This window comes from Lepidothrix coronata, unplaced genomic scaffold (genome assembly GCF_001604755.1).
Source record: "Lepidothrix coronata isolate B3197 unplaced genomic scaffold, Lepidothrix_coronata-1.0 Scaffold24, whole genome shotgun sequence".
Classification (NCBI taxonomy): domain Eukaryota; kingdom Metazoa; phylum Chordata; class Aves; order Passeriformes; family Pipridae; genus Lepidothrix; species Lepidothrix coronata.
Genome location: NW_016690204.1, coordinates 1972071 through 1989054, shown reverse-complemented (window position 1 = coordinate 1989054; position 16984 = coordinate 1972071). Strand labels below are relative to the sequence as shown.

The following is a 16984-nucleotide window of genomic DNA, read 5'->3' as shown; positions in this document are numbered from 1 at the left end:
ACTCTTGCCACACAAGCTTTGGTTTGGCCTCTGGGAAGTGAAGAATAGCACTAGGATTTGAGTAGGATAAATACCTCACTAAGAAGATTTGCATTTATAATCAGTACCCCTGAAAAGCAGTTACCCCTTTTAGATCTTGAACACTGTTTAATTTTCAGAGCAAGGAAAAGCTCAACAATTATTCCTGAAATAGAGCAGATAAATAGGTGGTTTTGGGTAAGGATCTCTGTCTTGAGAATCAAACACTATATATTTATGTCCAAGCTTTACTTTTTGCCATGCCCTGAGTTTGAACAAACAGCAGGTAATGCTGTAACAGTGATGGCACATTTTTGGTTCCTCGTGCCTGCTGAATTTCGAGAAGCAGAGGTGATTGTCAGTGGCACATCTGGCACCTGAGCAGAGGTGATTGTCAGTGGCACATCTGACACCTGAGCTTTGCCATCAGCCTCCAGCACCAATAATCCATTTCTCATGTTCCACTAGAGTGAATTTTTGACAGCCTTGTACGGTAGAAAGCAATCAAATGTGTACAAAGTAATTTTAAAAATAACAAGCCTTTAAAACTGTGGTCTGAAATATTATTACAGAAGGCTGAACTAATTGTTGTGGAAGTGTAGCATATGCCAGCCCCTTAATGCACTGCCTGTGTGCAGCCCAGCTCTTTGGAGCAGCAATGAAGCTGAGAGATTACTGGGTTTAAGCACTTAGTGTCTGTGAAAGTGGTGTGGAATCAGATATTTTCCAGGCTGGGAGTTACACGAGCAGAACATGATGTCTCTGTTCAGGTCTGAAACCTCCATGTTCACGTGGTGCCATGTGGGATGCAGGACGTTGGCCTTGTGCCTTGGGGTGTCAGACACCTTGAGGGCTTCCACGTGAGCGCTGGGCTCACATTTGTGACTCTTCCTAGTGGATACCAACTTATTTAAGATATTTATTCTAATTCAGCTGTGTGGCAGCGTCTGTGCATTTGTTGCACGTTCACAGCAGGAGTTAGAAGGTGATAGAAACAACTGGGGTGCTGCTGCCAAAGCAGAGGTGTCTCCAGAGAAAGCTGTGGCCCAGCCTCAATTTTCAACAACTACTTGCCCCAGTGAAGTGATTAATGTGATTTGGGGGAGAGGAGATGGTTCAGGTGCATTTCGTGTCTCGGGTAAGCTCAGCGTGACCCACATTAACGTCTCGGTAATGGAGCTGTGTTCATATGAATCAAACATTTGATAGCAGAGGGTTTTCATGTCAGAGCTCTGTATCCCTCATGTTTGCTGCTGTTCCCTGCACAGGGCTGATGGATGAGCTGGCAAAGCCAGGCCCTGGCAGTGGGCAGAGCAGCCCCCCTGTGACTGCTGGCCTGGATGCCTCTGTCTGCTTCCACGTGGCTCCGTACGCCGAGACCTCGCTGCAGGCCCTGGGTAGGTCAGAGCTGTGGGAAATGCACTGTCCTGGCTTTTATTGGATCACAGACTCAGAGAATGGTTTGGGTTGGAAGGGACCTTGGAGACCACCCCGTTCCACCCCCTGCCATGGGCAGGGGCACCTTCTACTAGACCAGGTTGCTCCGAGCCCCGTCCTTGGACACTTCCAGGGATGGGGCAGCCCCATAAGGTGTTACAACCTTATTAAGGCATTTTCCTGCATAAAACCATTAGGAATATGCTTTTTGTATATGATAGCTCATTTACTGTTCTGCTCTCCATCAATCATGGTAATGCTCATTTGGCTGCATTCTGCTGCCAGGTAATGAATGGAAGAATCAATAGAAAAGCAAAATGAAAATACTTTTTAAGTTAATTAAAAAGACATGCAAAAAGAAATTATTTAAATGTGACATGATAACATCCAATTAAGCCTTAATTAATATATTTAGTTAAAAGATTAATTTCCAGTCTATTGATATTTATTGCCATAGTTTCAAGAGAAGTCAAAATATTAAAATGAGATAAATCAGTGGTTGTGTGTAAAACTGGAATGTGCTGAAGTGATAAATGCTCTACTTTTTCTGTAGGTGCAGAAAAGGCACTTTTCAATTTCATTTTACTCAGATATTCTTAATTTCAGTTTATACAGTTGAATTCACTTTAGTAACTCATTCATTCAAAGCTGGGAAATTGATAGGATTTGAAACAGCAAGGAAATGGGTTTTCTGCTTTAAAGCTGTGACTCACATGGGTGGGAGAGTCTTAAACTTACTAGTTCTGTGCACTTGAAGGTCCTGGTAACCAGATGTTTATTTCACTAACTACAGGTTTCTTGCATGTTAAGCAGGTTCTAATAGATTTATTTAATTAAATTATTTGAATTTTTGGATGTCAGGACTTTTAGTTGAAATATGTTACTTTCCAAAACTGAATTCATACTAAATAATAAGGAAAAATAATCATCAAATGCATGTTATTCACCATTCTCTAGCATCATGAAATGTTAAGGTATAGGAATAACTAAGTAAATAAATGCTTATCAATGCAATGGTTTTAATAATTAGGTAGTGAAACAGTATGGAATCAAACACAGGCTATACCATTCCCAACAGGATCGTGGATACAAGCATGGTGTTGCAGTAGTCCCCAAATTAGCTCTCAGTTGTGTGCCCTGTAATCTCCTTGAAAGCAAAATGAAGTGTTGATTTCATGTGAAGTCAAACACCAGTTATCAATCCAAAATTGATGCCCTCAATCACTTTGGTGTAGATCTATCAACTCTGCTTAAGGATGTGAATAAGGATATAAAAATTACATGTGAATACATTTAATATATATGGCAAAATGTAATTCCAGGGAAGGAGTGGAACTAATTAGTGGAGGTTTGCTGTGATAACACTCCTCATGCAGGAACCTTTTCCTGGCCATGCTGAGCTGCAGCATGAGGAGACAGTGAAACACTGGCCTTTGCTTGGTTGAGAATTAATTCCTTCACAGTAAAAAAGACCTGAGCTTTGTTTTTGCGGGGTAACAGTTTTGGTTTTGATCATCTCCCTGGGTAGGAGGAAACCTCAGCGCAGTTCCAGAGCCCCACAACATTCCTCTGGATTTTTTCTGCCACCGAACGTACACTGCTGATCCTGGGATGGAGCAAGTTGTGACGCTGACGGTGGTTGGAATGGAGACCATGAAAAGTGCTGGAGAGCTCCTTCACCAGATCCTTTTTCCTAGGCTTAACAACCAGCCTCGGAGTGCAGGTGATCCCAGCTCTTGGGGAGGGCTGGGGAACTTGGTCAGGGAAGTTTATCCTGGCCAGCTGCTTTTATCATAGCAGGAACATCACGGAAAATGTGGTGAGTGGAAGAAGAACAGGTTTCTTTGTTCACCTGCTTAAAAAGCTGAAGAATTTGTCATGACTTGTTATGGGCAAGGCCACATTTCATAGCACAAACAGCTCAGGTGGCCATAATTTTCTTCAGAGATTGTCAAATTAGTTTAAAGATGTGCTTAGAATTATTAAGCTTTTATGTAATTCAGAGCATTATGTCTCTCCCTAAGTACTGGGAGATCAGGCAACTGTAACTGGGGCACAGCAACAGGAATTTGGAAGTCACAGCCTCTGTTCTGCCCTCTGACATCCTTTGTGAGCAGAACCAAGACACTTCACTGCTTCATGCTTCGATTCTTCGTGCACAGGAGGAAAACCAATGCCATCCCCATGTTAAATGCTCACACATGCATGAAGAGGGCTGTCAAGCCCTAGGCAGGATGATGATTTTATATAATTTCATGATGCAGGTTGCACTGAAGTGTAATAATACAGGAAGTGTATGCACGAAGGGCAGAAGTGTGGCCCTGTCTTATACTGTGTCGCATCCCACTCCTAAAACTATGCTGAAATACTACTTGAAATGCTACTGAGTAAGTTCTGTACATGAGACCCCCGCTGACAGAAACTTCCAGCATTCATGGATTGAGTCCCTAAATATTTTGCTACATTGCAGTAAGACTACTTTACAAACACAACAACATTTAAACTAGAGACAAGTCAGCATTCTATTGCAGTTTATTACTATAATGAACATTGCTTGAAGTGGAATGTTATGAGAGGTGCTAAAGGATCTATAATTATGGATTATGCTGTGCCAAGCCACATTGTTGTCAGTGTATTCTCAGGGATTCCCTTTCAACTCTTCTCCATTAGCTGTGCTCTCTAATCTAAATCATGGCATTTGCTCCCTGTGGCTCCCTGTTGATTTCCCAGATAGCCCATTTTTTCTTTTCAATGCAATGTTATTTCCTAGCATTTGTATCTTGTGGGTTTTCCCAGTGTGTTCCTATATCTGCATTACAGTCCATTCTGGATGGGTGGTGGTGAAGCAGCTTTGGAACTTGTCTAGTGAAAAAAATCAGTGTGAAGTCAGAACATCTGTCTCCAAAAGCAAACAGAGCTCCCATGAAACACTTGCTGCTGTCTGATGCTGAACACTCTTCTCTTGACTTGCAGAAGAGCCCGGGTCAGGATTTGAGCTCCTAGGCCTGAAGTGGTTGCCCCACCTCACTCGATGGCAGGCCAGAGAAATAACCCCCTTTGAGGCTGGAGATACTGAGTGGCAGAGGAGCCTGGATACACTGATGTCCAACCCCGTCCTCGTGTGCGTGTTCCGGGGGATCGATGCCTACGAAACTCTTGCAGGTGTCTTGGAGGGATTAACACAGTGTAGGGAGAAGCTCACCACAAGTGGAAGTCTCCCACAGGCAGTAATGGCCTTGACTCCAGAGGTGACATTCAGACAAGCCATCCTCTTCTTCACAGAGGCTGATTTTGTAACTGGTAAGACATGTTGTTACTATTTATATTATCCTCAGGGATAAGGTGTTTGGGAATTGATTGAACTTGGACAAAGGAATCCAATGCTATGGGTTTTCTCAGGCACAGAAAAACTTCATAGTTTGGGGCTAAATTCTGTACTTGGCTGAATTATGATGAAGGCTATGAAATCAGCAGGAGCCAGCTGAGGGCACCTGCTAGTTAGCTTTTTAAATTAATGTGGCTCTGCTTGGCCTGGTGCCCTTTCTGAAGATCTCGAGGTGCTCCAGAAGTACTGAATAGATATCAGAGCAGTTGGCAGGACCAGTAAATAACACCATGCATTTTACATTTCTGTAGTAGAGAAACTGAAGAACAGGGCCAAGACCTTTTCCACCTGAAGAGGACACCTGACTGTGGTGCCAAACTTGTTGGGCCCTGATGCCTCGGCCTTGCCCTGTACTCAGGGAGATGAAGGTGTGACCAATGTGCAGGACCTGAAGAAAGCAGATTTCTTGAGAATTTCTTTTTATCCTGGACGAGAATGAACAGAGGAATGGAGACCTTTGTTGTCAAAAGCTTCTCAGGCTTCAGTGATACGTGCCAGCATCGATCTTTCAGCACAGTAGACGTGCTCCTGTACCAGGAGATGTATAGCCATGCCTCTTAAAACTAAATCACCGTGCAGACTGTGGGGTTATTGGTATTGGATGTTTTGGAGCAGCAGACTACAAGCTCCCGCTCTTTTCTTTTAATGTGAAATATTTTGCCATGTCACCTCCATTTTTGGGCTGCCTGACTCCTCAAGCCCAGAGATAAACAGCTCTGAGCCTGCCAACTTCTGAAGGTGTCCCTGCCCATGGCAGGGGGTTGGAACGAGATGGGCTTTAAGGTCCTTTCCAACCCAAACCATTTTGTGATTCTGTGATTAGTCAGAAGCAGAGAGAAATCAAGATTGTGGTAACACCATGTATCAACTGCAGAGCAGTGACACAGTTCCATAAGTGCATTCGTGCTTTGAATTTATAGCTCTTCCTTTATCTTTCCTTGGGGAAGAAAGGTCCTTTGTTGTCAACACAAACTTAGACACTTGTGTCAAACACTCTGTGCCTGTGTAGTGTGGAGTAACAAATTGGCTGTGGGGAATAGAAAGAAGAAAATGTGATTTGTCTGGGAAAAGATCCTTAGCTTAGTCTCATAGAAAGTTAGATTTGTTAGTGATCTATGTGGGAGTTCTATGTGAGATTGGTGAGCAAGAAGAGGAGGCCTCCAGAAATGGAGGCATCAGACATCCCAAATTAGTGTATAAACTGGTAAGAATTCATGCACTGCAGCCCTTGATTAAAGTCATCTTGAGATGAAAAGGCAGGATAAGAGGGAAGCAGAGCTGTGAGCTCAGTTTATTGAGGGAGGTTATAATGGCAGTGCCAGCCTTTCCCACCAAAGCCATTGTCAGGAACAAAGGAGCACAGCTCAGACATGACTTCCACACCCTGCACTATCTCTTTTATAGGATCATTACATTTTTCCTCTTGTTTTTATTGTTGTGGGAGGAATGGAGAGGCCTTTGTGCTAGAGAACAGCTCTTTAATACTTTCGTAGCAAGTCAAATGTCTGCCATTTCCACTGCTAAATAAACTTACCTTTGTCACCCCTTACCCCCAGACAGTGAAGGTTTCCCATCTGTCAATCCATAAAAATACATCTCCTTCCTTTTACAGATGCAGAACACCGCCCTGCCATGAAATACCTGCCACCACCTGGCAGGAGGTCCAGGGCTGAAGGTAAGACCAGAAATATGTACCAGTTGCCTCTTGGATATGAACAAGTTAGTTTATGCTCTTAAATAGATTAAAGGAAACCAGAACTGTCCTCTGTCAGAGCCATTGAAAGGGGATTAGTAAACCTTTGGTTAGACATCCTCATCCCAGGAAATTAGGGCCAGATGGGTCCACTTGGTGCTGGGAGAAGATGGACTGCTAGATCACCTTTCTCCTATGCAGTTCTGACAGTGACCTGTGTAGTGTTGCTGTGGCAATTAGGCTGGAAGAGTAATTAATGCCTGCTTTTTAGCAGCCCTTTTCAGATGTTGATCTCAAAAAAAGATGAGTTGCATTATGTTTTAGAGAGGTGAAATGTCTTGATCACCATTGCCCAAGTGAGTGACAAATCAGAGCAGAATGGGCATTCCCTGTCATTTACATCACAGTGACACCCAGATCACCATGGAATTCACAGATCCTTTCAAATAACCCCAATCCTAAAGAAAAAAATTGGTACTGTGAGGATGGGAGCTAAAAAGTTATGAGGCAAGGACCTGGGAGCTGATTCCACCGATTTGTGCTCTTACTATTCCAGCAAAATAAACAACAACCATGTGGAAAGAGAAAGAGGTCTTATTAGAAGAAAAACCCTTTGGCTAGATACCTTCCAGATACATTGTCCTGGGAAGTAGAAATACATGGATTTTGGACAGTAATAAATACCCAAAAAATGGTAATTTTGTTTTGATGAACAGATTGTAGTTTTCTATTGTCACACTGGCTAAACTTGCCAGCCATTGGCAAAGGAAGTCTTTTATTAATCTGATGCAGGATTCTCCTCATTGTGCCCTAGATTTAGATAATTTCTCACTTCACATGAAGTGCCTTAATTTTCCTCACCTCTCCAGGTCACTGCAGGTTTTACATTAGACCGAAGGAATCGTTTTTCTCTAGGCTTTTGTCCTAAGTTCTGACTCACCAGATCCTTTCACCCTGCTCTGCTCTCATGAAGAACCACTGGAGCAGTCGTTCCTGGCTGTCTGGGGAGTGTCAGTGAGGTTTTATCAGCAGAGCTGGGCTCAGTACTCAGAATCCACAGCACTTCTTGGCTTCCAAGGGCGCAGGAGAGGATATCAAACAGAACACCTGAGCTCCTGGGATTCTGGACACAAGATTTCTAACTTGACTGTGGAGTACTGGGAGCACAAAGGTGGCTTAAAACCACTGTTAGCCACTCCCTGAAATCACAGAAAAGGTACCCAAGAGCCCACAGGACTTGTACTTGCAGTCTTATTCAGCATGTGCCCTTGGGCTCAGTGAAGAAGGGTGGAAATGTGACACTTCCCAGGGTGTCCCAGTACATCTGAGATCAAGCCATGCATGCCCCAGTATAACACTTTTGGCTGCATTATGTAGAAATGATGGCAACATCCTCCAGTTACTCTCCAGGAATGCACAGACCACTCACTCCAGTCTCTCTGCTTCTCTTTTTCAGTGGGTGAGAGCTGGAGAGGCCGTGCAGAGTCTCTGTTTGCCTGCCTGCACACAGGTGAGAGAAATCATCATCACATCATCATCATGGCATTTGATAAGGACGTGGTGGAACTAACTCATCTGGATGTACCAGCCCAAAATAAGCAACAGGATTATACCAACATTTTCCTGAGGCTGGAATACAGGCAGTGATAACCTCCCTTTCCTAAGCCTGCCAGGAAATCTGGTATCTGCTTCTCCTGAGTTTGCACTTATTTGAAGTCACACACCTGTCTGAAGTATTGTATATAAATGGCATATAAGATAAACAGTATTTTTGATATGAAATGAAAACCTATGTAATAATTTTTTTTGGGGGGGGAATCACTGGCTCTGAGGAATGGATCTAAAAAATATTAATATTAATATTAAAAAGTAGAAAAACGTAGTAAAGACCAGGAAACTGGGATGGCCACTGAACAGCCAAACTGGAGGTAGAAATCAGGCAGGTTTTAGGTTGCCAAACAGGTACCTCTGGTAATTCCAGATCAGCAGAAATTGTTGCAGTAGTTAGTGGTGTTTTGTCTAACTCTTGTCACTTATAATCACTGAGGAGAGGAAGCCAACCCTCAGTGACAAGGTGTCCCACCTCTTTTCAACACTTGTCTTTGACCAAACCAACCTGGCAAAGTGATGTGAGACAAATCCCCCCTGAACCACCTGAAGTCCATAAATATGCAGCAGGTAATGATTCACATAAGCACAAGAATGAGAATATTTGCCCAAAAATAGCAGATGGTGAGTAAAAACATCTGGAGGCCAGTGAGCACTTCCAGAACATCGAGATAGCCAGGGTGGATCCGAGCAGCTCAGCAGATCCAAGCAGCTTCCTGCACTTGCAGGCTGTTGCTATGGCATTTAAATCTTTCTGTTCAAGATGGATGTGAAGAAAATAGCACATCCTTAATAGAAGGGCTCCCTGGGTTAGGTTTCCATCTCAAGTGGGAAGGCAGGAATCTTCCTTTATATTTTTAATCCTGTATTTCCCTGCCATGAGTCTTGTTTCTTGCCACCTGAAAATAACAACATTCAATCACAGGTAGCCTCGTTGATGCTTTGTTGCATTGACATCTGTATAATGAGTAGTGGGGTGTACAGGAAACATAAAATGACATATTTTGTACACAGATAATCTTGGATCAGTTTTACCACCTGTCACTTCCTTCGTGCTGATTGACATGGTTAAGCACCAGCAGTTCCTGGGGCCTCACAAGCTGGTTCTGACCCAACAGTTGCCAATAAATCTTCAAGAGATGTTATTAGGATAAAATATTAACTATGCTCCTAGTTGTAAGTACTTTAGCAAAACTAAAAGCTCGAAAATGCTGTCATTAAAAATGGAATTTATGTATTTTCTGCCTTTACATCCATTTTCTACCATCAGACAGTGAAGTTATCTTGGTCTGGTTTGTTTTCTGCTTCTCATAGTGCTGCAGCTCTGCTGGGAGAGCTTTACCAGAAGCAGAAAGTTTTTGCTGAAATGTCAATTTTGGTAAACACAATTCTATTTATAATGGGTTTATGACATTAATAGGGACCTGTCAGGCTTGTTAGTGCCTCTCTGAAACAGAGCTCTAACTGAGATACAGAACACAGGGATAAGAATTTAATAGCTGCCTTAAGGATTACATCACATAATCTCTACAGTTCACATGAAAAATGTAAAAGGGAATATTTTATCCCTCTTAAAACATTAATGTATAATAGAAAGGTTTGAGTCTTATCCTACAGACCTGCCACATAAACTTTTTGGACTTGGAGCAGATTTCCTGGGGGGAAAAGAATCTCCAAGCCTTAACTGTTTTAGATGTATTTTTAAACTAAAAATCCAACAAAAGAATAAATAAATAAATAAATAATCCTTGATGCACGGGGGGTTTTATGGACCTGTTTTGTTCAGGTTTTTATGAACTTCTTGCCAGCTTTTCCATAAACCTCATCTCCAGAGGTCCATCCAGGCTAGTAAACAACTCCTTCTGTGTGTGCTTTGTTCCAGGAGCCCAGGTCCTCTGCACAGTGCTGCTCATCAAACCCAGGGTCTGGAGCCAGAATCTTGCCAGGATCCTCAGAAACCTAGACCTGGAAAAATTCACCCTGGTCGGAATGAAACACGTAGACCTGGACCCAGCCATTGCTCTGGGACTCCTTCCTTCTGAAGTGAAACAGGTTGGTTCAGAATCAGGTAGATCCGTGGCTCTGCTGAGCTTTAGAGTGGGGAAATATGTCAAGTGGTGAATAATCCATTCCTGGGAAAGGCAGCAGCTCCCCCCCGGGATTTCGGAGGTGTTGTTGGGATTGAGCTGTACAGAACAACCAGATCTGTACCTTATCAGCACAAAGAGAGCTGACATGCTCAGGGCTCCTTTTATCACATGCCATAAAGAAGCAGACCTGGTTTCTCCCAGATGAAACTGTGGAGGATATGGGGAATACAGACCTCCCAGGAATCTGTACAGGGCTGACTCTTCACCTGCCAAACAGGTGTCTTCTCCTCCTTCCCCAGGGTCATTCCAGGTAGGGCACATACCTGCACGTGTGCCTGCTTTTATTCCATGTGTTTAAACCTGGGGAACACTCATTGCATTGTCAGGGAATATGGATCTCTGGAGTGCTGTTACCTTAGATTACATCAGAGACACAGCTCCTGAGTTCCAGGAGCCTGTGAGCAACTCTGTAAAAATGGCCTGCAAAGAGAGAAAATTGTCATTGCTGAGGTCTGAAAGACAATAAAAAGGCTTCTTAAGTTTTGGGGCATTATGGGTGTTAATTACCTATAAATAGATATGTTTCTGCTCTTTATAGTATTAGAAATTATTTTTGTCCTCAACCTGACATATCCTCAGTGTTCAGATATTATGAAAGCCTGGAAACTGAACACTGGGCATTTGAGAGGAGTTAGATTATTATTTTTTTTTTAATTTCCTTGGGGGAAAAAGAAAATCTGTGTTATTTGATTGCTTTCATGAAGACATGTAACCAATTAACTTTAGAGAAAACAAACCTTTGTAATTGATACTGTTGTTGGGTTAAGTTGGTAAAGTTTATAGCACTGTCTCCAAGAAATTCTTGATAGAGGCTTCCAGAAGAAAACAAGAACATGCCAGGGCAGTGCTATGGAACAATTAATACCTTCTGTGTGATAGCAGTGAGCACAAGCATCTGATTTTTAAATATTTATACTGGTAAGAGGGTTATAGTTGCTGTTGGAGTGGATGGGGATGTGCTTCCCAATATGTTTTTTAATACAAAAACAAATACAAAATGCTAAATACAAAATGCTTTTTTGATCATCTGAAACAGAAAATGTCTTAAAAAGTCCAAATATCCTCAGGAAATAATGCATATACTTGTGGGGTAAGTATGAGGAGAGGTTGTTTCATGAAAAATATCTTGGGTTTGGAGTTCTCCAACACACCAGAGCAGCTGTTGAGCATTGATTTAGTTTTCTTGAAGAGCTGGTAACTAATGAGTGTAAAAATTACAGATTATTGGGGTTTTGTTCATGGAAAAAAGAGCAGGTTTTGAAAGGGAAAGCAGAGAAATAGTGTGCCTTTGGCAAGGGGGAACTGACAGTAGGAAATGCTTTCTGCTGTCCAGGGGCTCCTTCTCGTTCTTAGAACATGTCAGAAAGTCTTTCACTGGTGAGGGCTGGGAAAGGCTGAGCTCCCAGGATAAGTAGGGAGATTTTCAGAAAGCCTCAGCAGGCTCCAGGGCCTGGGTTATTTGGAAAATCCAGCTGGTAAGTAGCACAATGGCAGCTGTGGGAGCAGGGCTGGTTTTCCAGCTGAATTTCTTCTACAGTGTTTGGATGGGAGCAAGATCAGTGTTGATCTGTTCCTCAGTTTACAGCACAACAGGATACAACAGGATACAATGCTGGTTTTAAAATGAGGCTCTTCATGTGGGTGGAAATTGCTGAATTTAGCATGTCACAGAATCCCAGAATAGCTGAGGTTGGAAGGGGTATGTGGGGATAATCCAACCCTTCTGCTCAGCAGGGTCGTCTGGAGCAGGTGACACAGGGAGGTTTGCAATGTCTGCAGAGAGGGAGACTCCACACCCTCCCTGGGCAGCTGTTCCAGTGCTCTGCCACCTGCCATGGAAAGAAGTTCTTCCTTATGTTGAGGTGGAACTGCTTGTGTTTTATTTATGGCCATTGCTCCTTGTCTTGTCTCTGGGCACCACCGAAAAGAGCCTGGCACCATCCTCTGACACCCCTTGGAGATAATTATATGTATGGATGAGACCAATGATGATGAGATGTCCTGTTGAAGAAAATGGAGCCAGTGTTTCTGCCTCTTCTAGAAATTTTCTCCGTGGCTTTTATTGCCTCACCTGGAGCCTCATCCAAAATCCACCTCTAGAAAACTCCCAAGCGCTCTGCGATGTGCCAGTTTGTTGTGTGTACATAGTTTTTGTGAGCAAATTTGGGTTTTACTCACTGAAGCCAGACTACCTCACATCTCCTTTTTCTTTCTAATGTATTATTTACATGCACTTGACAAATATCCTCAGCAGCCTGATCTCAGCTACGTGATTGCTTTTTCAACTTAAATACCAACACTGAGCTCCGGAGCAGCGCGTGGCCTTTGGCATGTGATAAATAATGGATTGCTCCGTTCTTCCACGGGGTTATCGAGTCACAGGAGCCACAACCATGTGTTTTATCTGAAGTTTAAGAACGCTTATAAAAAACAAAGGTCAGGTAAATAGAGCTGACATTGTCTTCCCAGTTTTTTGGCACGACCTGATGGTGTTCAGACAGTGAGAAGCGCCTGCTCCCAGGAGGAATTCTGCCCTTGGAGGCTGGATCTCCTTTCAGTGCTTATCCAGCAGATCTAGCCCCGTGGAGATTGGCAGTTTTAGCCTGATTTTTACGGTGGGACCTGATCCTGCTTTGGGGGATTACCTGATCTGATTGCCTGCAGTAGCAGGTCACTGGACTCAATACTCAATGATTCTCTCCAACCCTATCTTGTGATTCCAGCAGTAAAGGCAGAAGGATAATTTTGCTGCTTGTTAATCCCGTTATCCTCCCGAGCCAGTGCACAGCTGGAACTTCCTCTCAACAAAATTGCTCACTGAATTCAAGGCAGCTGCACATGTGCAACCTCTCCACAGCTGCTCGGGGATCCACAAGGACACAGCTTGGAGACAGCATGATGGAAATAAAGGAGGATGGGGAAAAAAAGGATGGGAATAAAGGCAGCACTGGCCTGGTGGCATCTGGAGTGGATGTGAGGAGCTGTATCAGAAGGAAAGAGTCGCCTTGACTCACTAACAATTAGAAACAATATCATCTTTAACTCCAGGTGCCTGGATTTGCTGGGGAAGAACTGAAAGACAGGAAACAGAGAGAAGAGTTTTGTTATGTAGATCTAAAAGAACTGTTAAGAAGCTCTGGAGCAACATAATTTCGTTTATTCTGGTCTAACAGAAACTGAATGTTTTCTTTGCAGCTGTTTCTGACATGGATGAATGTTGATATGTCACATCAGTCTTTTTGAAAGTTTTCATGAAAATCATCACTGTTTGTCATCCCCCAAAGAGAAAACCCATAGAAAAGTGAATTATACACATTTCTTTTTAACTAACAAAATTTTCAAGCATGAAGGGATTATTTTGTATTATGCAGAGCTGAATGAATGTCACAATTTTGCAGCACACTATGCCATGCTGAAATTCTTTATCCTCATCCAAACAGAGCTCTTGTCACTGGAGATACGACCCTTTGCCCATGGGGTAGAAGGACTGACAAACACCACATACAGTCCCTTAGATAACTCAGCAATTTAAGAACAGGAGAGCTTTCTCATGGATCATTTTGCCTTTGCAAATAGAGGGGAGAATATGAGGCTTGAGCTCATGGTTTTCGATTTATAACCTAATTCTCAGAGATGCAGTTTAGGAGGAAGGCGAGTGTGAGAAGATTTGGGTCAAAGTCAGTGAATGGTTTCACGTGATGGAGGAGCAAAAGAGGCCTTGAAGTGTTTTATCTCCATATTTTTAAATGAAATGGTAGAATTTGCTTTTAGAAATGTTTTATCTAGAGAATTGCTATCCTCTGGTGCTTTTAGGAGATTAAAAAATAGAGGAATTAAAACCTCTGTGAATGACGTGATTCAGCTGAATCAAATTCCCCTCCTGTTTTTATTTCCTCCAAAATTAGAAAAAAAGTAAATAACCAGGAGTTGGTTCAGGCAGGGAGCTGGAAATGCCCTTGTTTGTAACGTGTGGAGAACATCCAGTGCTGGCTGTCACACCCTGGGGTGCAGGGAAGCAGCTCCTGCCACTTTACTCAGATGAAGAGGCAGGAGGAGGGAGGCTGCAGCTGCTTTGGGCACCCTGATCTTGTGTTCAGCCCAGACATCTGCAACAAGCCTGGTTTTCCAAGGTTTTCCTTGATTAAAGCCGTCAGCAAGGCCATGAGCTCTCTGTTGCCCATGGCAAGTGCCCCAGGCACTCGCTGCCTTTCCATCATTGTGTCTGTCTCCGGCACTCAAAGCAGATTCCTCTCACCAGTACAGTGGTTGCTAGCTGGCATTTCCACTTATCCTTAGGCAAAATAAGATTCCCAGGGTCTTGTGACCAGCACAGCTACAAGAGGAACAGCTTTGCTCAGGAGTGGTGACGGGCTGAACTGACCATGCTTGGAAAAGAAGCAAAAGTAGAGAAATTTGCTATGAAGCAAAGAAATTTTGGATGCAAGAAAAAGTGCTGTAAAATCACAGCATCAGTGGCAAAGCCAGGAGGGCAAATGGTTTTCTTGCAGGCCCTCTTCTGACCCTCCTGCTTTTAATCTCTGTGGTCCTGGTCCTAGTGTCTGAAATTCTACCATCTTCCAGGAGAAGCTCGCCCCTGGCAGCAGGGTGTGTGTGTGTGTGTGTGGGGTGGGTCTTGCTTTTCATGAATACAAAAAGAAAGGGTCATTTTATATTGGCTGAACAACTAAATGTGGCTTGTTATCCCAGGGCAGTTGTGACCCTGGTGATACTGCCCGTGTCCGTGCTCCCACCTGATCCATGCGAGTTCCTTCACACCAAAGGAATTAGACCTTCTGTAACCTGGTGGATCTCACAAGTCCTGCTTGGTGTCTGTGGGGTATATTTTTAAACTCTGCCTTCAGAGACCACTAGCATGTATCCCAAAGAGGACACAAAGCAAGGAATAAGCAAGATCTGCTTACTTCCAACTTTTCCTAGCCAAAGGAAAGCTGGGATATACCCAGTGCTTTCCAACACTGTTCCTTATAACTGTCCCATCTCTGTTCTTTCTTTTCAGGATCCTGCTGCTTTAGAAGCTCACTGTACCTACCTCACCTCAGGCACTGCTCTCGTGCTGTGTCTGCAGAGGCCAAATGCTGTGAAGAAGCTGGTGGATCTCCTGGGGCCAGAGGATCCTGAACTAGCCCAAGCAGTAGATCCCTGCCTCTGGAGGGCTCAGTATGGCACCAGCACAGTCCACAATGGATTTTATGGTAGGTTTTTGTAAAAGAAAAGGCCAAAGACTCAGATATGCAAATGGCAAATAAAAAATGTACTGTTCCCTCCTGCATTGTCACTACAGATCCAGCCTTGGCAGGCAGTGAAGACCATTATTCCCTAGAAAGCTTTCACTGTTTTCTTGATGGCTGAGCTGAGTGTGTCTCCAGATATAAAATATTCTCCTAGAGGATATATTTCAAAAACGTTTCTTCCCAGAACAGCCCTAGATCTGTGTTCCATCATAATAGATTTCCTTTGATCTCTTCCCTGCTTGGTCACTTTGTACTTTTGGCTTGGTTATTTTGTAATTACCCCCAAGAACCCATCTGTCTTCTCTGCTTGTGTGTGTCCTCCTGATGTCTCCATAACCCATTGGCCCACTCCCACCAGATTTCACAGAGGAATTAAAGACTCTAAGATACCGAGTTTCTGTAACATCTCAAAACATTGAGGACCAATACAGAGGTGATTAAGAATTTCTCTGACAGGAAAGCAGGTAAACTCAGCTGTTTTCCACAGGGAGAGGCTCTTTCCAGCTGGCACATGAGCAGAGCACACAGTCAGCACCCTCAGAGTGCTGAACCATCACAGCTCGTCTGCCAGCAGGGAAGGACTGGGATGCTGCACTGTGTGTGTGTGTGAAGGATGAGAAAATGGGAATCACCCCTGGAGACAGTGGCCTGTAGAGAACAAAGGGTATTGCTGCTGGAGGTATTGCCACAAGGAGAGAAGGATGTTATTCCAAAAATTGTAAGGGTTAAATCACTGCCTGTGAGTAGTGTTTTGTCCTGATTGTGCTCTATGTAGTTAAACAAATATAAAAATAATAAAGCAATAATTTCTTTAAACCCAGGTGAGCTGGTAGGCACTGTATGCCCTCAAGTGCCAGAACTTTCCTTGGATTATTTGGCTCTTTCTGTTGTATTCTGTGCTGTGAAATCACTCCCTCTTTTCATCCATATCAAGTGGTCTGTTGAAAACTGGTAGGTAATGAAGTACTACCATGTACAGCTTGGGGAAGAGAACCAAACCCTTGATCCAGAACCTTCTTTTATCAGATTGGAATCTTGAGGACCAAGACTGAGCCAAGAGAGCTCTCTCACCATGATCCCATAGGATCTCATCTGTGGGAGGGACTGAAGAGCAGGATGTACCTACAAAAAGAGTAGTCAGGGGTCTTTAGCCAATACTTTTACATTATTGGCCCCTGCTTCTTTTGCTCTTAATGGATTGTGTATCCAGGTTGCCTTGAGACTGAGAACTCCTCAGTCATGACTAAGAATGGGTGCTATATACCCCAAACTTCAGACATCTGCTACAGTTGGAGCATCCCCAGCATAACTCAGTGAAAGATGACTTTATATTGATTAGAGAGGCTGAGTCTCACCCTATTTGGTTGGGAGTCACGGGTAGCTCACTGTTTTTGAGAAGCCCTCGGATGTTCTGCTTTGGGATTCCCTTCAGATCTCTAGG

General features: G+C 43.4%; 1 protein-coding gene across 7 annotated transcripts in view; it reads left to right on the top strand.

Moving 5' to 3' along the window:
• The window catches only part of CUNH16orf71 (chromosome unknown C16orf71 homolog), a 92808-nt gene that overhangs the window by 60290 nt on the left and 15534 nt on the right, over positions 1-16984 (top strand). For all 7 annotated transcript variants that reach the window (XM_017809062.1, XM_017809055.1, XM_017809056.1 and 4 more), the window contains 7 exons: positions 1287-1415; positions 2984-3178; positions 4429-4755; positions 6453-6515; positions 7990-8043; positions 10024-10193; positions 15309-15504. In XM_017809062.1, the coding sequence (XP_017664551.1) occupies positions 1287-1415; positions 2984-3178; positions 4429-4755; positions 6453-6515; positions 7990-8043; positions 10024-10193; positions 15309-15504 (1134 nt within the window). The remainder of the gene's footprint in view (positions 1-1286; positions 1416-2983; positions 3179-4428; positions 4756-6452; positions 6516-7989; positions 8044-10023; positions 10194-15308; positions 15505-16984) is intronic.